The sequence below is a fragment of the Bos taurus genome, chromosome 6 (genome assembly GCF_002263795.3).
Source record: "Bos taurus isolate L1 Dominette 01449 registration number 42190680 breed Hereford chromosome 6, ARS-UCD2.0, whole genome shotgun sequence".
Classification (NCBI taxonomy): domain Eukaryota; kingdom Metazoa; phylum Chordata; class Mammalia; order Artiodactyla; family Bovidae; genus Bos; species Bos taurus.
The window spans coordinates 5,833,802-5,857,457 of NC_037333.1; the positions used below are offsets into that span (position 1 = coordinate 5,833,802).

General features: G+C 41.3%; 1 protein-coding gene across 3 annotated transcripts in view; it reads left to right on the forward strand.

Annotated features, from left to right (window-relative positions):
- The window catches only part of PDE5A (phosphodiesterase 5A), a 148,555-nt gene that overhangs the window by 88,121 nt on the left and 36,778 nt on the right, over positions 1 to 23,656 (forward strand). For all 3 annotated transcript variants that reach the window (NM_174417.2, XM_024993001.2, XM_024993002.2), the window contains 3 exon segments: positions 3,403 to 3,578; positions 6,666 to 6,725; positions 21,187 to 21,333. In NM_174417.2, coding sequence (NP_776842.1) covers positions 3,403 to 3,578; positions 6,666 to 6,725; positions 21,187 to 21,333 — 383 coding nt within the window.

Below are 23,656 nucleotides of genomic sequence, written 5' to 3' on the forward strand. Positions count from 1 at the left end.
CCAAGGGATTTTCCTGACCAAGGATCCAACGCAGGTCTCCCGCATTGCAGGCCAATTCTTTACTGTCTGAGCCATGAGAGACCACAAGCAGAATGTAAGAGTTGACGCCCTGCTCTGCCACAAAGCCAGAAGGAAAACTGTGGTTGCTACATCTGACCTCTGGAATTACAGAAAAGGAAACCTCAGTGGATGATTTGAGAAACTACCCAGTTCCCTTCAGCATAATTTCCAGAGGCCTTCAGTGCCCACTAGCTCTCAGAGCTGCTGTTGTAAGCATGTGAAATAATGTCTGTACAAGTACTTTGTGAACTAATAATATTACGTAGCACTGATATTTTATTATCCAGCTCTGCTACTTCTTGGTTTTCACCTAATATGTTTTTGAATATTTTATTTTATGGTTATACATAGTGATTGATTTTGGCTGGTGATTTTATTTTATTTTTGGTTCTGCAATAACTACTTTGTTTTTATATATAAGTGCTTCTGATTTTATATCACTTGCTAGTAGATGTGGCATTTCAAATGACCAGCTTTAAATTTCATTACTATGCTCTTCATCCACTCTTCCACATCTTTAAGAAATACATTGTGCAAACTATCTGTAAATGGGTCCAAGCTTTACATTTTCTCAAAGAACCCTGTTTGTTGTAAACCTTTTTCTTCTTCATAGATTTTTTTCCAACTTAGGTATTTCTGTTTAATAGAGTTAAATTTTATCAAGGGTATAAAGAGATTAATGAGATTATCATGAATGCTCTATAAATGTGACTGCTTTCAGAGAAAAATCAAAGTATATTCCTAAAGGGATCACTTGCCCTCTCGCCTTTTCTTACCCTGAGCGTTACTCTGTGTCTGCCTGTCTGTCGAGGCGGGTCATGACACAGACACATGCTCGGTGTTCTGCCCTGAGCTGTGGTCGGTACAGCCAGCTCTCACTGTGTGTATGCTGAATTTGCCATTGTAGTACCTTTCGATTCCTGAGGTATTAATTAATACCACTTACTGGGCTTCCTCGGCGGATCAACAGTAAAGAATCTGCCTGCAATGCAGGAGCCACAGGAGAAGACACGGGTTCCATCCCTGGGTCGGGAAGATCCCTTGGAGTAGGAAATGGCAACCTACTCCAGTATTCTTGCCAGGAGAATCCCATGAACAGAGGAGCCTGGCAAGCCTGATTGAGCCTTAAGATTCATGCGGTTGCAAAGATTCGGACACGACTGAGCGACTGAACTGAACGGAGCGATTAAACAACAATGTATTCATTCAAGGACTTGACTGAGGCTTATGATTTGAACTGTTGTCCAGGAAAGAGTTCCTTTACCTCGGTCCCAAGCCTAGCAGACTGCCTGATGACCACATCTCAGCCTCACTGGCTTGTCTTTTCCTTTCCATACATGCAGTCAATCTTATGAAGTGACAAAAAGAAAAATCCTGTTTATGAAAAGTGGCCATCAAGCAGGAGAAAACTTAGTAAAAATTGAAAAGCAGTTACATTGTGATATGAAGATAAGGAATGCATGACTCTCAAGAACATGTGATGTGGGAGATAGCCAGATGCCTTCATAAACAGTTCCATGTTTATAATTTGGGGATTCACAAAGGTTGGAGGACATAACCCTTTTGTTTGCACTATACATGGTATGTGGTCTTAAAATGACGAATGCTGATTTATTTGAGTAAATGCAGTAATGCCATTTACTCAAGGTTTTTACTTGCAGTGTCCAAATTTTAAATTTTTCTTGATAATGGAATCAGTGTTAGAGAAGTAACCTCTGCAGTGGTAATACTGATAAATAAGGATGGCTTTACTGTCTAAAATAGAAAAACTCTCACAAACAAAGAGCAAAAGGAGGATACAGATAATTAGTAGTGTTAAAAACAAAGTGCACATCAAAACTACACGTGCAACTATGCATCATTTCAGACTCTCTGAGATCCTTTTGTGCTCCAGGAAGAAATAAGAGATAGCAAACCACAGTCTTCATGGGCAAGACTGGGTCAGAACTGCAGTCTCGCATCCTTTCATTAACTTGGTTAACATTTTTTGAGTCCTGCTGTGTGCCAGGCCTGGCTAGCTGAGGAAGTGTAACTGACAAATAAAATCTCTTAAGACCGAGATATGTACAGTCTAGAAAGAGAGACAGAAATAAAGCTCCCCATGATCCTCCAGGTGATAAAGTTAAGGAGCTAGGAGAGGTGTCTGCCTCCCCTGGGGAAGTGGGAGGCCTCTGGGCGCTCCCTGTGAAGGGTACGTAGGGATCTCCTGGGTAACAGGAAAGAGACTGGGACCAGCAGAAAACTATAGGCAGAGGTGTGGGTGAGCAAGAATAAGGTGTGGGTCAAGAAACTGCCAACAGTCATCAGACGGGTAAAAGGCACAGGGCAGCTGCATGGTAATAATCTGGTCTTTGAGGCTAAGCTGAGCTGGGGTTTCAGTTTTAAACGTAAGCACCCTGGAGCACATGACTTAACCTTCCTGAGATTCTGTCTTCATCTGTAAAGTGGGTGTGAGCACCTTTCTCAGTGTAAGTCATACAGACCAGAGTCCATGTGTGTCCTGAAGCACGGAGCACCACACCTACTCTGCAGTGGGCACGCGATGGGGGTCTGTGTTACGTTAGAGGCAGAAGAGATAGGACGTTAGAAACACTGTTCCCCAGAGGTACAAGGTCATCAGACTCCTCGCAGAGACCCCTTGGGATCAGAGCCCCGTAGAATGAGTTCAGTTAAGATTTGACATCGTCTTCCATTTATATATACCATGTGTTTGACTTTCTAAGAAAGGCCAGGACTTGGGAGGTTAGGTTATGATTTTCTTCAAAGATTAATTCTGCTCTTAGACCTAAGTAAATAGTCATCTCTACGTGCATGTATTTGCAGTATCAAAAATGATTGGAAATACTCTCCTGGATGCAGAGGTACATATTTGAAATTTGAGACTGTCTCTGTGAACTGTTTCCTACATTCTATTTTGTGGATAATTGTGTTTTTTAGCTTCTGATTTCTCAGTAAGGAAAGGCAGCCTGGGTGACCCAAAATTCTGATGTGCATCAAAATTGTTCTCTTGGCAAGAGTACAAAAATCCAATTAGTCTCCAAAGGACAAATTGTCTTTGGGGATTCAACTGATATAAAATTCGTGACAGTATCTGGAAGAAAATAGTACTCTAGGATTTTTTTGAACATAGACAACATACATTTAGGACTGTGTGAAATGAGTTTGCATGTAAATTAACTCAGTTCATTGTTCTAGCTTATATTTGTGAGGATCCGTTTGCGTATTTGGAGATGGCAAGCATTCCTAAGAGAAAAGCCCTAGACCTCTGGGGGTCTGTGTTAAAGTCAGTGCATGTTGTGATTATGACTAGTAACATTTGTTCAATTTCTTGGATTATTATAGGGGTTTGCCAACTTGTTAATAAGATGGAGGAAACCACTGGCAAAGTTAAGGCTTTCAACCGCAACGATGAACAGTTTCTGGAAGCTTTCGTCATCTTTTGTGGCTTGGGGATCCAGAACACACAGATGTACGAAGCAGTGGAGAGAGCCATGGCCAAGCAAATGGTCACGTTAGAGGTGGGCTGCCCCTGCAGGACGCCTCAGGCTCCCTGCGAGCACTCTCGCCCGACCCCTCCCTGCGGCAGCGCTCGGTGTCTGTGACGTCACTGCGACCATACGAGAACCACGTGCTTCCTCTCTCCTCACTTAAACAACCGAGGAAACTGAGGCCCAGCATACTTTAGAAACTTGTCGAAGGTCATACGACCACATCAAAGCTCAGGCCCCGGGTCCCTTCTGTCCTCTGCTTTCTCGGCCGAAAGCGGTCCTTAGACCTTAGTGAGGAGCCGCTCACACTGATGATAGTCCTCCGTGCCCTGTCCTTTCTCCATTGCCTGAGCCTCCCTATCTCTCCTCGTGAGCAGCTGTATTCACACAGCAAAAAAACAAAACCAGATATCACAAGCACTTAGAATCAGAAATGAGGAAAAGGGAAAACTTCCAAATTACAGATTTGTGGATCTTGAGAAAATTCTGATTCAGTAAGTCCTGGGTGGAGGCTGGGAATCAGTGTTACTACCAGCACAGCCCCGCTTTACCCCCGACCAGGTGATTCTGAGTGTGAACTACTGGCCTGGGGACTGGCCTCAAACCTGACTCCCTCCCAAGCAGATTGCGTCTACCCACCTGGGCCAGCCTTCTCCAGATGTGTCTCACTGACTCCCTGAAAACACTTTGTGTAAGATGGAAATTTCTTACATCATAGACCAGTCTAGGGAATTAGACTTCAGAAAGGGCATTCCTTAGTCATTCACACACTGGTGTGAAATATATTTTAGTGTTTGCCTACTTTTAGCCAGTAGAGATCAGTAGGAATCAATGTTTGAGTTATGGATTGTAACTTTTCCTCCACCCCTTAATAAATAAGAGCTAGAAAGATATGTAAGTCAAGATTTACCAGTAACCAAGATGGTATACTTTCTAATGTGAATATAAAACTCTAAATAGTTTTAGTAAAGTACTAATATAAGAGACTTTGGATTAGAAATCAGTAGAAATCTGTTTCAAATACACACACACACAAGTATACATATATTTTAAATTAAATGTATGCATACATATACATATATACAATTTTTAATACAATTTTTTACTGTTTCCATGACTACTGAAGAATTGACTCTAAGCCAGCTATCAATTAGAAATTAATCTCTTTTTAAACATACTTCCTATTTGGAAAATTTCAAACATAATGCTGAAGTAGAGAGGATAGCTAAGGAGCCCCCATGTCTTCATTAGCTGTCCTCAGTTGACCTGTGGCTACTATCATTCCATCCATACTCTAGCCCACTTCTCTGCACTCTTCTTCCTTATTAATCCACTGATTACTTTGAGACAAATCCCAGGTATAATTTTGTTCAAACTTTCTGAATATTTTCTCCGTTGAGATTTGCTTCTATTTTTACACTATAGTTTTATTTCAGTTAAAAATGAGTACTTCTACTTTCACTTAGTATACCCATTTTCCAATTTCAATTCATTATAGGAAATCGTATCTGTGATCACCAAGTTAACCTTGAAAAAATTTTCTCCCAAGGCATTGGATAAAACCCAGGGACATAAATGCCTTATGTTTTCTTATGACAGGGAATTATTTTCACCTAGAAGACATCAGTATAATGACAGTAAAACAACAGTAAATAGCTAACCTTTATCAAAGGCTTACTCTGTGTTCTAACATGCATTAACAAAAGTTAATCCTTACAACACAATGAGTGTGGTGCTATTTTTATCTTCAGTGTGTGGCAAAATTAATTTTTTAAACTTAGCATGTCATATTATTCCTTTATTCATTTGTCCATGTTGCATTGCATTGGTTTATAGTAGACTAGTTCAGGGTCGCCGTCTTAGCCTTCCTCAACAAACCACCTCCCTAGTGTCAACGGCAGGTTAGCTGTGACCCGTCAACTTCACGGCAGCGGGAAACAGCAGCTCTGCGGTTCCTTAGGTTTCCTAGTGATTAATGCTTCAAACAGTAAGACAAGTCACATGTATTACCATAGTGTAATATTCTGAATCACAGTACATAGGCATATTTACCATTTGGCTTTAGATTTGTAATTGCTTACAATTTTAAAAACTAGTTAAGGAAAGCTGGTTTGGGCCACTGAATTACTTGACTTGCCATTTAAAGTCTGAAAATGAGGTACCTTTTTATCACTGACCCTAAAACTTTAAGAGATTTTAGTAAATCTGTGTTAACTCTGTCAAAAAGGAACTTTTAAAAATATTTAATATGATAAACAATTTAACATATAATCACTACCATGCTTTAGAAGAACATCTAAAATATTATCCCATCATTTGGAGTTATTGGTTTTGAAAATGGGAATTAATGATTCACATGTTAAGTTATAGGAAGATAGTAAATCTGCCTTACTATCTTTGTAACTCCACTAGGATGGTGAAAAGTGTACAAGACTAGGAGATGAAAGCTGGGTCCCAGGCCCTCTTCTCACTGGGTGTGAGCTCACAGCCAGATGATGAGAATCCCTGAGCCTAGGTGTCCTGTGCTGTTAACAGATGAATTTATAGGCCACTTCTGCTCTTCTCAGTTCTTGAATTCTACGAGTGGAAAAGTATCCTTAAATCTGTCTGACATTTATCTCTCTGCTATGCAGTTTTTCCTTACGAATTCTGCAGTGGTTACAGGCCTCATCCAAGAGCCACTTCCAGACTGCTTTCTTCCTAAATATCGACATTAAAATGTCAGCTTATGCAGAAGTCTTTTATCTTGATTCAGTACACCAGTAAAATAACTAAAGTCAGTATTTTTGTTTAAGAAAAGCAACACAGAATTTTCTGCCAAGTTTGAGCTGATAGTGTGACTTATAAATAACGTGTTTGTTGTATCAACGTTGTCAGAGGAAAAGTGACAGTTTTCTTTGAACACAGGGAGTATAACTTTCTGTTTCCATAAGAAGCATTTGAATAAAAACCTGAGATTTTCTCTCTGTTGAAGAAAGCAGAAAAGAAAATACAATGTTCTGAGGAGTCTAGATACCTCTGCAGGAAGGCTTAGGAGAATCCCAGGCTTGAAGTTGTGGTCTGTGTTGGGTGTTCCTCTCTTGTCTAACATGCATTCCTTCTGTTCTCACCCCATAGGTTCTGTCTTATCATGCTTCAGCTGCAGAGGAAGAAACCAGAGAGCTGCAGTCCTTAGCGGTAATCCTCCTCCTCCTCCTCCTCCTCCTCTTTTGTAGAAATGACTAACCAGAGGCACCTAATTAAGACGTAGATATGCTTCTCTCAGGGCAGCTGCTGCTGTGGGTAGTGGTCCCCAGACCTTTAATTAAATGTGGTAAATATTTATATGGACATTTATAAAAAAATCTAATCCTATTTTCTTGCAAGGCTAGAAATTCACTGATAACACAGAGCAGATGATAACATTGTATTGATTTTGTAACACATTAAATGATTCTGATATTTTCCCAATAATTGTTATAATCTTTACATCTTTCTTAAGTCAAAATTAAATTTAGTTTTTGGTTCCTGGGGAAGTGTGGACAGGGGATTGCAAGGTGGTGGTGTGGTTCGAGTACTAACAACAAAGATTTTATAGCTTGTTACTGATAACGTACTCTGCGTTATTAGAAATGGAGAATGGTTTTAATTTCAAACCATATGGCTTGCAGAATGTTATTTGAAATTGGGTTCAAATAAGGTCAATTCCTGAATTTTTGCAAAGTTTTATTTATTTATTTATTATGGATGCTTTTATATAACAAGCATCTATCTTATTTAGGATGCTAGGAGAGAAAAGCACATTGATGTGTGTCTTGATGTGTGCCCCAACTTGATTGAGATTGCCTTGGTTGAGGTTAATGGAAATTCAAAGCACTTAGGCACTGATAACCAAGCCTGCCTTGTGAGTTTACATTCATGTGAGACAATGTAAAGTGTATGTGAGATGTCGTGGGAGTGAGGGACCAATGAGAGGGTCGCTGAGGCTACTGAGATTCCTTCTCTTTGTCATCATCATTATGGCTTGCCAGATGGTCATGCTCCATGCCCTCATATACGTTTTCTCATGTAAACTGCACAAGCTGCCTGGATGCCACACTGAAGCCCACGGACTTGCTCTGGGTCTCACCAGCAGGAAGTGAAGAGTCAGGATAGACATTTGCACTGTCTGTCTCCAGAGTGCTGCACGTTAGCGCTGTCCTGTCTGTGATGAGCTTTAGGGAGGGAGGAGGTTAAAGATGATTCAGACGTCCTGGCCTTGGTAGTTCAAAGAATGATCATCCCCTTCATTAACCAAAGTGGAAATATTAAGAAGGAAAAGATGGATTTGATGCAGAACACGGTAAGTTTGAGATGCGGGTGGAACAACCAGATAGACATCTTGCACACTGGGAAGGGCAGGAAACTAGAGGTGGCAATTTGGAGGTTAAACAATAGGGTTTGGGGGTGGAATCCCTTGATAGTGAGATGATAGGAATGGAGCAAGTGTGGAAGAATGCGGGAAGAATGCAAGGCTGAGGGCAGAACTGTTGTAGGTATACGTTTAGATGGAAGCTGTAGGAAAAGAAGCCAGCTAAGGCAGAGACATGGTAGTTAGACAGGGAGGGAGACTTAGGTGAGGGCAGGCAAGCAGAACAGCTTTTATAAGGAAGGAGATCCCATCAGTTGTTGCAGGAAGGTTGAGAAATAGGACTGAGAAAAGGCTGCTGGATTCAGTGATTAGGTGATGGTGGAGAAGGCAGCTTCAGGAGTGAAAATGCAAAAGGTCGGACTAGATGGTGAGAAAGTGGAGGAAATGAGTAGTAGTTTAAAAAGTATGTTTTGTATGAAAGAATGAAATGGCTAAGAAGGGTGCTGGCTGCATCATGTGAAGTTTTTTATTGTTTTGTTTTGTGCTTGTGAGCAGTTTGCTTACAAGCAGGAGAGGCAACATGTTTGTGGACAAAGGGGCAAGGTCCAGGGTGAGCGTGAGCCTAAGAATGTAGGACAGTGACAGAGGTCTGGACCTTGAAGTGGTCTAAGCATTACAGACATTTCTTTGGCCAAGACCAGAGAAAAGGGGTGATAAAAACAGCTACACTTACTCTGTTAGTCATTCAGTCGTGTCTGACTCTTTGTTACCCCATGGACTGTAGCCCACCAGGCTCCTCTGTCCATAGAATTCTCCGGGCAAGAATACTGGATTGGGTTACCACTCTCTTCTCCAGGGAATCTTTCCAACCCAGGGATTGAACCTGGGTCTCCTGCTTTGCAGGAAGGTTCTTTACCATCTGAGCCACCAGGGAAGCCCCACACTTACCGAGCACTTACTGTATACCTGGTGTGTTTGAAGTTCTTTGTGTATGTTAAGTGTATTAAGTCTGCAGCTACCCTATAAGGTCAGTATTAGCATTTTGAAAATGGAATCTGAGGTTGAGTTTAGATTGCCCTGCTCAGAATCTCCCAGGTTGTGAGTAGGTACCAGGACAGACAGTCCAGACCCAGAGCACACACATCATTGCACAGCCCTGGAGAAAGTGACTAGGAAAGGAAGGAGGGTCCAGACTTGTAGATTCTTGATTAAATCACTGAGTATGAAGCTGAGTCATCTGCCAAGAACAGTCGAAGGAACTCGAGATGATTTCATCTGAAAGGTTAAGCTTCTCTGGGGGTTAGCCTCATTCGAATTGGCTATATTTCTTTTGCTCATGATGATGTTTGAAGGAATGAGCTGTTTTTCAATTATTTACAAAGGTTTAAAAGTTTAAAGTATCTCTCACATCAGGCTTAATTGCCCATTTGTCTAATCCTCCTAGAGTGCTAGAGTTTTGCACTAACTGCATGCTGTGAGCAGGAAATGATCACATGGAGAGAAGCATTTTGAAGCGCTTGCAAGCTCTGTGGGATTAATATTACTGCAAAACGAGGCTAGGTTACACTCTTCCATGTGTTGTTTCAGATAAATAAAAACTAGCAAATATGCTAAAAAAATTCATTAGGATATTAAATTTTGCTTTTTACTCTGAAAATAGCATAGTCTTTCAGAAAAATCTGAATATTATTTTCTCAATCATGTTTATAATTTTGGCAAGAGGAAAACACTTTGGAAAAACTGAGCATTGCTGTCTTGCAGTATTGTTCAAAACCATCTGTTGTTCCATTTGGAAAAGAGATTTCTGGCAGCTGCATTGAGAAATTTAGGATAACGTAGGTCAGATAATTCATTTAAATTGGTTGAAATTCAGAAAATGATTTCAACTGTTTTCTGTCAACCTAATAAAAATTCCTTTGCAGCCCCAGCTACACAGGTGCCTGCATCATCCAGCAATTACCAGAATTGCTATCTTAGTCATGTGCCTGATGGTTCATCTCAATTTAAAACCTAAAATAATTGAAAAGCTGTCAAAGGCTTAATTTTTATTTTTAGAAATGCGTTCTTGAAATACTATGCTTAAGTACACTAAATATTTCTGTGCTCAGAAAAGTTCTCGTTACAGCAGAAAGTATAACAAAGTTGATAGGAAATTCAGAATCCCTTTTTTCCCCTTGCTTTACTTGACATTTTTGTCCTATTTTTAATCTTATTTTTTGTTGGCTTGAAATTGGGTGTAGCAGAAATAGGGCCTTAAACAAGCATTTTGTCACATGCCCTTTAATGATCTTTCGTCACAAGTTTTGAGATAAAAATGAAAGGACCCCAGTTGACCTGGCTCTGATCATTAGAAAGTCATAGTTAAGATACCAGAATGAATAGTGTTTCTTACAAGTAGCTGCATATCTGATTGATCGGTTGCCTCTTCTGCCTTCTCTTGCTAGAATCACAGTGAATAAATATCTATTGGAGCTTCGTTGTTTAGATGAGCTTCCCAGTTTTGTCATGGAGTCGGTGCTGATTCAGTTCCAGTCCCTATAGCTTGCTCTATGTTATAGCAATTTCTTTAATCACAGACGTTGTATCTAAAAGCACGCAGACCCTGTTGTGATCCTGTATCAAAATAGTGAGAGAGGAAGAAACTACCCACTCAGGCAGGATTTCCTAGGATAGAATTTATACCTCATCCTGACCTTACCCTTTCAGTAACTTCACACGAACCCTCTTGATCAGGCACGTCTGTGAACGCTGCAGGTAGCAGCAGTGAGGGCCAAACCCAGATGCCCAACTCAAATCTCTTAATGCCGAAGGCAGTGGTAGAGGACAGAGCCAGTTCCTTATGTCAGGGTGCTCATCACATTCCTTCTTTGGGATTTCTTTGGGAGAAGTCTCTATGGATAATCAAATTTTGCAAATGGAAAATTTTGAGCAGATAATAATGAAGAAGAGTTGACCTATGAGCTTGATAACCAGTGTCACTGAACCGTAGTGTAGTAACAAGGCATTCAGTAAGGCGCCTACTTCCTCACGAAGAGCTACAAGTATTTTTGAACAGTTTGGGTCCTTTCGCTTCCTCTACACGGTCAGCTGATGCATTCATTTTTATAGATGTCTCTAACATGAATTGGGCTGTATGTCTTCCACATTGCCAGATTTAATAGATTCTGTTTGATTCTTCCTACTTTCATTTGATAAGTGTATTAATTCCAGTGGCAGTCTTAGCTCCAAAGTATGGGGGCACTGTTCTTGAGCTTCTTATGTACTAACTGGATGTTAGCCAGATCTGTGTATTAGTCCCAGTTGCAGTCATACATTTTCTCTGAAGTTTTACTTACAAGCAGGTATGGACTTTACTGGAATCTTGACACAGTCATGTGCCTTCTTTACATGGTTTTGAAAAACTTTATGCTAATCTTTCAGGGTTTTTTACAGTCTGTGCCTCTTCCATATTGCAATGTAAAGGAATCCATTTATATAATGTTAAAAGGAAGGAAAAATCATATAAATACATTGATATAGTTCTTGAAGAAAATACTAATCTGGTCCTGCTGTGCCTTACTCCCTTCTTCATTCTCTTTAAGATTTGATTCCACGTGCTGAGTTGGAATATTCACCTCTTTTTGTATTAATAATGTTTCTTTCTCATTTGTATTTGAATCTTCTTAGGAGAGATGTAGTCTAACAGCCTTATACACTAATTGTGTGGGGCTTTTTCTTTAAGAATACATTTTCTGGGCACATTAGACATGAGGAAGACATTAAGCATCTGTAAGGTGTAGTGTGATGGCTATTATGTGGCTTTGTTCAAAGACCTGAACCCAAACTGCTGTGTACCGAAGAATGCCCCAAGGCGTGAGATAGTAACTGGAGGAGAACTTCAAATACCCGACTGGGCGTCTCTCTTTGTAGCTACTGATAAACATGTCAGATATCTGAATTTCATTCCTGTAAATAACTTCCTTAAATCATGTATCATTGAGGAAAATCTCTTTTCCTCTTTACATTTATATTGAATAAACATCAAGGAGGAATGTAACAAAATGCCTTCATAAAACACTGAAGCTAATTGGAAGAATTTGACATTTTATGGAAGATCAAGTTCAGTAGCTGCCCTTCTTTTCAGAGTTATTATGATAAATAACTTTCTGAATAAGGAGCCTGTTCTTAACAGTTGGCTGTTAGGAGTTGTTTCTCTGATTTTTGTTTTACGTCCTGGTATTTGATACATCAGACCTAAGGCAGGCCGAGTGCCTGACTACAGTGTGACCTTTTTTGTCTGAAGCTCGTACAGTTGAGCTCATTGTGTAGCCACATGTCTGTATTTTCTTCTGAGGTTACCACAGACTTTGCCACAGGCTAAATATAAACCTTTTTGCATGAGCATCCACCAAAAATATGAAACTCAATAATTTTTAAATGACCCTTATATTTACCTTACCCAAGTGTATTCTTATTTTCCTTGAGCATGTGCTTTATGGACTTCAAGGAGACTATGCATTTTTAAACTGTATTCTTTCCTATAAAGTTTCTTTTCCATGGTTGTGTAAAAGGGACTCCAGGGTGTCTCCTTCTGTTGTGTAAATACTTATTTCATGATAAGCGGTAGTTGAATAAGAGAAGGGCTGTCTTAAGTAAGGTACTGATAAAGCTCAGGAATGATTGTCCCTGACTTTATAAAGATAGGTGACTTTATTAGTCAGGGTTCTCCAGAGACACAGAACCAGTAGATTTTGTATGTACACGAGAGACATTCTTAGGAATTGACTCTCGTGATTACGGGAGCATGGAAGTCTGGCAGTCTGCTGTCTCCAGGCTGGAGACCCAGGACACCCGTGGTGTCATCTGGCGTGGTCTCAGGGTGCAAGAACAGGGCAGGCTGATGGCAGAAATCCCGGTCCAAAAACCGGAGAAGGTATGGGATGGCCCCACTCCAGCAGGGTGGGAGGCAGCAAAAAGGGGCAAATTCCTTCTTTTCCCACCTTAGGTTCTGTGCAGGCCCTCCGTGGCCTGGGTGGTACCCACCCACCCTGGAGAGTAGTCTGCCCTGCTGAGTCCACTGATTCAAATGCTCGTCTCCTCCAGGAACACCGTCACAGACACACCCAGAAGTGTTTAATTTGGGCACCCTGTGGCCAGTCAGAATTAACTATTCGAAATGACTTTAAAACAGTAAATGTGTACCTAAGTTCCCCATCACTGTGTTGTTAGCGATCACTCATGCAAACTATCAGCATATTTGTGTTGTCGTTACTTAAAAATCTGTGTATTTCCATTATTTATGTATCTGTCTTCTCCATCAGACTGTTAGTCCTTGAGTCCTATTTTAATAATAATAATAGAAATAGCTATTATTTAGTGATTGCTTAACAGGAACCTGGTTTACACGCTTTGTTGAATGACTGATTCTGGAAAATTCAGACTTTTAGAAAGTCTGTAATCTAGCATGAAATAACACAGTTCATAATCCGTCAAAGCATTCAACAAGATTATACTTTCTTTTTTCTTAAAATGATTATGAAGCTAGAAATAATTTAATGGTTGAATAAAACCGCCTGCTGACTGGTCACAGAGCTGGTCCTGTTGAGGGGTGCCGAGATACATTTTCATTGCCGGCTTTCAGTTTCATGAATATAGCATGATGATTAAGAATGGGAGTCTAGAGAGAGGTGTCTGGGTTCAGATTCCACCTCTGTGATACTGGGCAAATCTGTGCCTCTGTTTCTTTATGCCTCAGTTTCTTCCTCTGTAAAAAGAGGATAATAAAGGAACTTCCTTCAGAGAGTTGGAGTGCCCAGAGTTCCTGGTACCTATGCCCCCTCCACATGCACATTATGTACCAGTTACTGTTAGTAGTGGTGATCCTGGAGGAAAATCAGTTCTAATACTGGAGAAGCAACATTGAGGCCTTCATCTTCCCTGTCACGTTCCAAGTCTTTCTGCCTAAGGTGTTGGAAGATGGCGGGAAGTAAAAGTGCCCACTGAACTGAGAAGGTGTCTTTAAATGAGGCAGGCAGCTCCATGTGAGCGGCGGATCATGTCACTGTAGGGCACCTCACGGGTGGGGTCAGAGGAGTAACAATGTGGAAGCATCCAGCGCTGCCCTCCACACCACGGGGCCCACTGGGACGGTTTTGTAGCTTCCCTGGGGTGTGCGGAGGTGCTTGGAAGCAGGGCGTGCACTCCTAAGTCAAGGTTTACGCGTGGGTAACTAGTCTCTCAGGTACTGGGAGTATGGTAAGCACGGTCTTCACCACTGTTTGGAGCCAGCAGGGCAGAGAGGTCACCTGGACCTAAATGACGTCTATTCACTACAAAGCCCTTGATGACAGAAGAATTATTTACTACAGAGTACAGTCCTGGGGACTGGGGAGGGTCAGTGGAAGGTCAGCATGGCCCACGATGGCGTCAGTTGTGCTAACAGGTACATAAAAGTACACACTCATTTTCTAGCCAAAGAAACAACAGGTAGGTGGAAAACTTACTGGAAGAAAGCACCATATGTTCTAAGAGAAGTGTAAACCTTTTGTTTATGAATTATATGTAACCAGTTCTCTACTTGAGAGAAGTCACCTTGAGTTGACCATTTTAAGTAACTTCCTACGAGAGCTGCTAAAAAGCAGAAAACTTTTGGTAATTGTTTTCCCATCCTGAGTTTCCAGTGTTCTTGCAAGTGAATGAATCAAACTTTATTGCCACTTACACTGAGTTTTTAAAATGATAATGTGAAGTATTCATTGTGCAAATGAAGTCAGCTATAAATAAAAATTTTCAGAAGTAAATAAAGTGAATACTTGAACTATAAGAGAAGGCACAGTCTACAGTTCATCTGTTGTGTCTGACATAGCATAGTTCATTACAAATTTTAATGTTTGTATTATAGCTCTTTACCAAATTACATTATTGTTAAATATTATTATATATTATTAAATATTATGTTTAAATATTATTAAATATTGATGAATTGATTAGGTGCTTTATCACAAATTTTTTATTTATACATTCATATTTAGCTCTTGTTTTATGTGAGTATTATGTTAGGTGTTCCAGATATAACAGTGAATAATCAATGTCTTGCCCTCTTGGGATTTAAAGAATAGTGAGGGACGAAATGTATAACATAATTGTGTAATATTATATAATTATAATCAGGAAAAAAGGTTCTATGACTGTAAAATATAGGCATGCAAAATTATACTGTAGAGACATTTCCAGCATGAGCGGCCACACCTTCTCAGCATCTCAGTTTCATTCCTGGAGCCTCTGCTGCTCCTCATCAGTGCTCTAATGTTCATCTGTGAGGTGTGGCAAGTCTGATTTCATCCTATACCACAATTCAGCAACCTGCAGGATAAGACAGAGTGTGGGTTTCGGCTCTATTAGTGCTTCAACGGACAGAATGTTTTAGGAAGACCATAAAACTCTTTACTTTTCTCACAATTTATAGCCCAGAGCTTCTCCTTCCTTCCTGTAATACTGGCACAGCAGCTGGAAGCAGCGTTCCAGCACCATGTGACACGGCAGCCGTCACACAGGTCCTCAAGGATTTCCTTCTTTATAACTGCACGTGATGACCTCAGTGACTGTTACATGCTATTGATTATTAATAACCACTCTCTAATGCAGCGGTTCTCCAGCACTCACCAGAATCATCTGGAAGTTTCATTATAATACAGATGGCTGAGCTCCACTCCCAGAGTTTCCGATTGAGTAGTTCTGTGTGGTTGGTGGCTGTTCAGTCACTAAGTCGGGTCCGACTCTTTGCAACCCTGTGGACTGTCGCCTGCCAGGCTTCCCTGTCCTTCATTGTCTGTGTTCTGTGGTACAATCCAGGAATTTGCATTTTCAGCAGGTTCTCAGAGGCCACTGCAGCCGCTGGAACCAAACTGTGAGAGGCGCTGCTCTAACAGAAACTTGATTCCTTCCACCTTGTGCAAGAGAGCTCTCTGACCCAGAGGGCTCACCCTGAGAACCTGTTGCCCACCGACACTTTGCCCAAAGAGCACCATCAGGACTCAGTTGCAGATAACAGAAGCTCCTTTTGCTGTTTAAAGCAGAAAATAATTAAGTGCTTTCACATAATTGGAGAGGGTGGCTGGATGACCTTAGGAATTAGTCCTACAACAGAACTGTAGTTTGGTTCAGTGTGGGAACTCCCATGGAAGACAGAATCAGAAACCCATTATAGAACCTCCTTCCAGAATCAGCCAGGGCGGTTTGGTTTGGTAGTCAGAAAGCGTCTGCTGGAACTGCAGCCTCCACAGCTTTTGACACCCTCTGGAACCACATTTCAGGAAGTTTGAAATCCAGGTCTCCCTCAAGTATACCTCACGGGAGAGACCAAATTCCATCTGGAACCCTAGATGAGAGGGAATCTGGGAAATAAATTTTTGAGCTTTCTTGACTCTTATGAAAACGAAGGCTCGCTCAGATAAGGTGGATGTAGATACTGTGTTAATAGAGTCTTGCTACAGGGTCTACCACAGAATGTTTCTTGGGTGCAGCTGAGACATACAAAAACGGGAAAGAACTAGCTATATGATGACGTGAGGGCTATATTCCAGGCAGCGGAGGAGGAACAAGGAAACCCAGAAGTGAGCGAGTATTAATTAACCTTGAAAACAAATGGCCATGATACAGACACCTCCCCTATCCGTACATTAAAAAAAAAAACACACACATAGATGGCAATTTCTGAAAACTCAATTTTTCATTTAGGGTGTTACTGCAGTAAGTATAGAGGCCGCCATGTAACCAGTCTCACCCTCCTCTGCTCTCATGGTAGAAGCTAGGATCCTGTATTTAAGCCTTCTTGGAGGAGGAATGTCTCTTCTCTCATGTGTGAGGAATCAAGTATGAAAAGCATAGTATAACCATAACAGCTAAGGTGCACCATCTATCTAAATGGTTAGAGAACTGGAGATAGAGCCTGGACCTATACAGGAATGTCACTGGCAAGATTTAGATGCCACTCACAGGGTGGCCTTGGGTTCCAAAGTGAAAAGGCAGTAAGAAATCCTAGATGTGTGGTCGCAGGGATAACTTAAACCTTAGCGATGATCTGATCCAATCCCCTCATTTTACAGGTGAGAAAATAGGCAAAGGTTGAATGTCTTGTTCAGGGTGACAAAGTCAGTGGGACATCGGGACCAGAGCCCCTAACAGCAAACATGGCTTCACCATGTGCTTCACCTTGCTTTTAGATTTCTCTTTTTATGATCATTACCAGTTCAGTCGCTCAGCCGTGTCCGACTCTTTGCAGCCCCATGGACTGCAGCACGCCAGGCCTCCCTGTCCACCACCGGCTCCTGGAGTTCACCCAAACTCATGTCCATTGAGTCAGTGATGCCATCCAGCCATCTCATCCTTCGTTGTCCCCTTCTCCTCTTGCCTTCAATATTCCCCAGCATCAAGGTCTTTTCACATGAGTCAGCTCTTCACATCATTATGCCAAAATGCAAATGTGGTGGCTGATCTGGGATGTTGCTGGGTCACGATCAGTTTATTATGTAGTTCCTTATCAGTCAGATGGTGTTCACAACAACTGTTTTGTTTTGTTTTTTTAATATTTGTTTTATTTTTGGCTGCACTGGGTCTTGGTCATGGCATGTGAACCTTTTGTATCCAGGCTCCGTAGTCATGATGCACAGGCTCTAGCTGCATGTGAGAGCTTAGTTTCCTGAACAGGGATCGAACCTGAGTTCCCTGCATTGGAAGGCAGATTTTTGGCCACTGGACCACCAGGGAAGTCCCATTAAATAAAGTGTGTTTATTTATGGCTGGGCTGGGCCTTCATTGCCATGTGCCGGCTCTCTCCATTGCAGTGCACTGGGCTGCTCCCTGCAGTGGTTCTCTTGTGGAATGCTGGCTGGGGCGTGCAGGGCTCAGTGGCTGTGGCATGTGGAATCCTCTCGGATCAGGACCAAACCTGTGTCTTCTGCGCTGGCAGACAATTCCTAAGCGCTAGACCACCAGGGTCGTCCAGAACAACTGGTTCTGATTAAAGACCGCTGAGCAATGTGTCCAGTTTCACCCTTAGTGAATTTCACTTCCAGAGCTGTTTGTTTTTAATTTTTGCAAGAATGGTGAAAAGGGATCAAGGCCTTAGGAAAAGGAGTCATAATAAAAAAGGGACTTAAATGAATTTCCTCTAAAGAGTCATACAAGGAATAGTTTATTTATTAATAGTTTATTACTAGTTTATTAGTTTGAGTGGCAGATGTAATTAAAGGACTCAGAAGAAAAGTGACATTATATTAGCAAAGTGCCAGGTTAAATATTTAATCTAAGGAGCTTTGTATATGTTTTTTTACATTCAGTATTTGGTTAATTTGACATGGATTGGAACACCCAACTCTAGAAAGGCTTAACTCTATTCAAATTAAGCAGGCAAATATCTAATTGTTTTTCCCTAAGAATTCACAAGCATTGTGCACTCACGTGGGAGAATAGCAATGTGGAAGAGTGTTGTTGTTGTTCAGTCTTGTCCTACTCTTTTGCAATCCCGTGGACTGTAGCCCACCAGGCTCCTCTTGTCCATGGGGTTTTCCAGACAAGAATACTTGAGTGGGTTGCCATTTCCTTCTCCAGGGGACTTTCCCAATCCAGGGATCAAACACGTATCTTCTGCACTGCAGGCAGATTCTTTATCACTGAGTTACCAGGGAAGACCTTTGAACAGTGTTAGGTGGTATCATAGTTCCAGAAGTTTTGAACTGGGTTATTCGGTCATAATACATACATATATTTATAGCACTGTATTGCTTTACAGAGTCTATAAAATGTTATGTCTGTTAAGTATTCAATATCATAAGTTATATTACCCCCCAAAGATTTCACTTTGCAAATTCTGACAAACCATCCCTGAAAGGAAGAAGCTATGAAAACCCAGAATTGTATATACATAACCTCTCCCAGACACACCACATCTTTTTTGCCTGCTTATTAGTAAGATGTAGAATATTTTATTTTACAAATGGTAAGTTAGAATGACAGGCAATATGTTTTCTTTCAAATCCCCTGTATCCCAAGCCCTTTCAAGGCAAACAAAGTTGAATTCTCTTGTGATGGTCAGAGAAGCAGTTTATGAGAGCTTTAATGATGTATGACTTTCTCATGACTTATTAGCAATCAATCCCAAGAATCCGAAACCTCTGTATCACTGACCACAAGGTTCTGAAGGAAAATGTCTGCACACCCCCATTAGATTAGCTCAAAAGTCTGAGTCATGGTGTGACGAGGCTGATCAAGCAGAAGAAAAGCGTCTCTTGTCTCGGAAGAGAGTGCTCAGGAGTTAGAGTGTGTAATGGAGCAAGGCACCAGGCATGTTGGCTGTCTGTGTCCCGTGCGTAGTGTTTAGAATGTCCTTTGTGGAAGGAGCGAAAGCCAACTTCCTGTGCTAAGAATAATGATGTCCTAAGGAATGAACATCTGTTCTCTTGTGCAGTGTCTAAGAGAAGCAGCTGTTAGCTGCTTTGAGTTAAAAAGTAGGTTTGCTCCCACCTCCACACTTCCGAGCTCTACCCCAGTGCCTGCCCAGTCCCTGATGCTGGAGGCTGCTGTAAACAACACAGCCATTTACCCAAACATTTCAGTCCCCCTGCCTTCCCCTCCTCGAGCCCATGCCTAAGCCCGTGGAGCTGGCTGGACAGAAGGCATATTTTCTTGTGAAATTTGGGCTCAGGGAAAGAGACTTAGTTTGGAGTATGAAGAGGGTGACATTCTTTTAAAGTTGAAACACGTCTGGTATGCCTAAGTAAAAGGTGCCAGTCAAGATGCACGGAGAGTGTGCACGTGCCTGCAGCTTGGCAGGGGAAAGCTCTAGGTTGCTCCATACGGTTTTATAATTCTGTGTTTGACCTTTTCACTTCACAAAAAGATGGATTGAGAGCAAGGAAGTGATATGGCAGATACTCAGAGGAAACTTGAGGGGTTTAGAGAAAATCAAGGAAAAAACATTAGAAGGAACCTGGTTGAGATTTCTATATTTTCTTTCTTCTGCCCCCCAACCAAGTTAAAGCCTCTTAGATAAATTTCAGCCAGATGTGGCTAAGGCTGCTAAAGTGCTGGCAGAATAAATAGTCAAGAGGGTTGAGGAGTGAGGTTCTTGTAAGTTTTCATGCTGGTGGGGGGCCTGGCAGAGAATCTGGGTGTGAAACCTGCTCAGTCTGAGGGGCCCGGGGGTATGGGGTGGAGGTTTTGGGGAGGAGAGCTGGCTGTGGCTAGTCGCTTTATGGGAATTGAAGCTCAATGTGGCCTGATTTTTCGGGAAAGATCAGAAATACGGCTTTATTGTTAAAATCTCCCAATTTTAAAATAGTGTAACAAATAATGGTGATTTTTTAAAATATTCAGTGCCAAACAAAACAGATTGGAATGAATGCATCTGCTAGTTTTCCAACTCAAAATTAATGGACCTCACCTTTCTAGGAGGATTTGGGACCTTAAAACCAGACCTTATAACTTGTAACTCAAATTAAGTGAAGAGAATGCCATTTTTCCCCCTCCCATTCATTTAATAAGTATTCATATTAACAAATATCAGAACTCTATCCATCAGTAGACACAATGGATGCAAAGATGTGTGAGATTCAGCCCGACCTGTCAGTCCAGTGTGGTTAGGAGCAGATAAACAGGAAAGTAGACTGTAGTGACTTGTGTGATTAAACAGGTATTCCCACAGTGGGCTTGGCTGTGAAGGGCATGGATGGGAACTGTGTCTTAAAGAAATCCTTTAGTTAAAGAAAGTAGGAGAAGCAGGAGGTAAAAGGAATATTGATTTTTTAAAAAGAGCAAGGTGTATCTGAAGAAATTGCAAGTGTTTACTACCAGAAGATGATTAAAAATCAAACCAAGGGTGGAGCTAGAGTATCCATTTCAAAAGGTTGTCTTGAGAATTAAACATAAAATGCTTAGAACATTATCTTTATCCTGCTCACTACTTATTCTCAGTCCATAGTACTGGGACGGGTCCTGAATAACTACTCAGTAAATATCTGTTGAGTGAATTGACGCTGAGGAAATATAAAGCGGTTGGATCACTGGACTCCTTAGATCTGCCTAGTGGTCCAGGTACAGTTACCCTCTCTCCACCTGGCCTTACTTAGAAGCATAGCAGTTACCCACAAGGGGCTCAGTTTAAAAAAAAAAAAAAAAAGGAATAACTTCTGTAGTAAAATATTTCTAGTGTATGACATTAAAAATAAAAAATTAAGTCCAACGTGCCATTTCTGAAAGCAAAGCAAGGAAACTGCGTTTGTGTTGCATTTGTGAAACAGCTTCACTTAGTTTCCTCTTCTCCCTTTACCCAAGGCTGCTGTGGTACCATCTGCCCAGACCCTTAAAATCACTGACTTCAGCTTCAGCGACTTTGAGCTGTCTGACCTGGAAACAGCACTGTGCACAATCCGGATGTTCACTGACCTCAACCTTGTGCAGAACTTCCAGATGAAACATGAGGTAGCAATGTAGTGATGTGCTCTGGAAATTGTGTGTGTGTGTGTGAGAGAGAGAGAATTAATTTCGGATGCTAGTATGGAATGAAGTTTCAGTATGAAATGAAGATGAACGAAGTGTGAATGAAGATTCATATACTGTCACCTAATACAGACCCAGAATGTTTGAAGAGAACTTATCAGCCACTGAGAAGACATGTACTGGGTTCCCACACGTATCAAGCAGCAGGCTGCAGAACAGGGCAGGGTGTTCCCGACAGAGAGCAAGGGGAGGGTCGAGGCGGGGCGTGGAGCGCTGGTCGGGGTGACGGTGGCAGAGCTGCTGGAGGACGGTGAGAAGCAGGCCGCGTGGGTCCTCGTAACGCTACTTAGAGGAATTTGGATTTTATGCTGAGAACAATGGTGAGTCACTGAGGAATCTTAAGCAGGGAAGGAATAAGATCTGGTTACAGAGGTTATGATAACACAGTAGAAAGAAGGACCCAAACAGAGTGAACGCCTTTGGAAATGAGGGAGCAGAGGGGCTGATGTGCAGCCAAGCTCTTGGTTCAGACAGGGTCACACATACGGAGTGAAGATGAAGACGGACTTTAACCCCAGCCAGTTACCTTACTTGCCTCTCAAAAATAGCAAGACTGAGCTCAGTCCCTTCTCATACCAGTTGGGGAGATTTCAGGGAATTCTAGTTTGTTTCATAATGCCTGTGTTATTGCATCAAAGAATAAGGGAGAATAGAAGGGCCTATATGAAAAAGAAATTGAGTAATTTGCCTTTAAAGCTGTCTTTTTTTTTTTTTCCCAGTCAGTTGCATGTCTAGTGTCCTCATATGGATTTCCTATATGGATATGTAAATACCTTGAAGGCCTCCACTATCCAGCACTCCATTAATTCATAAAATAAAAATTTATTAACAATAAACAGTGTACCCAGCACTGTGCTAGGGACGCACTTTAGTGATGAGTTGTCCCTGATCTCAGAGCCTTACTGAGGTCTGAGAGCTGAGGTCTGAGAGCTGAGCTCTAATACAGTTAAGGTTAATACAGTGTCATTTCTGGTATTACTGGGGGCCCAAATCTGGTTCTTCCTTCAATTTAACCAAACTTTATATTATTCTTGGGTGAAAATACAATCTGTAGACTCTAGTAATAGTTCACTCCTATTAGAGTGTGTTGATTAAGGGATATCATATCATTTAATTATTTCAAGAAGCTCTCAAGAAACGTCCTTTGGTTATTATCGTCCCTGTGTTACAAATGAAGAAACTGACATAGCGTGAAAGTGAAGTAGCTCATTCGTGTCCCGACTCTTTGCGACCCCATGGACTGTACAGCCTACGAGGCTCCTCCGTCCATGGCATTTTCCACGCAAGAGTATTGGAGTCGGTTGCTATCTCCTTCTCCAAGAGATCTTCCCGACCCAGGGATTGAACCTGGGTCTCCTGCCTTGCAGGCAGGCAGACACTTTACCGTCTGAGCCACCAGGGAAGCTCCAGACATAGCAGGATGGAGTAGAAGTTTCTTGGATTTGAGTCATAACTCTACTGGTGATTAGCTCTCATTTCTTTGGGCAGGTAATTGCTCACATTCTCAAGTTTTGTAATCTGTTAATTGGGAATAATAGTATGACTTTCCCTGTGGGGGTCTTGTGAGAATTATACATGCATCTGTGTGATTGTCTATTTGTATGTGTGTGTATGTGTGCACACCTGTATATTTTGCTTAATACAAAAGTATTAAGTAGAAAGTTAATCCCTTCTTTAAACCAAATTTGACCATGGTTATATTACCCCATAGGGCTCATATATTAAAGCCTTTATTAATGGAATGAAGATCTCATTTAGAGCCAGAAGATCTAAATGTGAGTCTCAGTCCTGCTGCTTGCTAGTTATAGGACTTACATAAATCTAGATAGCAACTCAGGTCGCTTTCCATTCCTGAGAGCTCCCATACTTTGCACCGGTAATAGCTCTGTTGAAAGGGCCTGGCCAGAACAGGAATATGATCCTTGTACCTATTTATGAAATTATTACATAAATTGATTTATATCTTAAAAACATAAGCTCTAAACAACAAAATTCTATATAGCAATTATCCTTCAATTAAAAGTAAATTTTAAAAAATAAGCTTTAAGGTAGCATTTGAGTGTTGGATAAGAAGATAGTCCTTTGAATTTCTCCCTCAGTCTTTTATTTTTACCTTTCCGGAATGTTTGTCCATCAGGCAGGTATTTCTCCTCGGTGTCTCGTTCATCTCCTCTGCTTTTCCATTTGAATAACTACTGTTCGGATTCTGGCCAGTGTCAGCTTGAACGTCTCTATTACTCTTGTT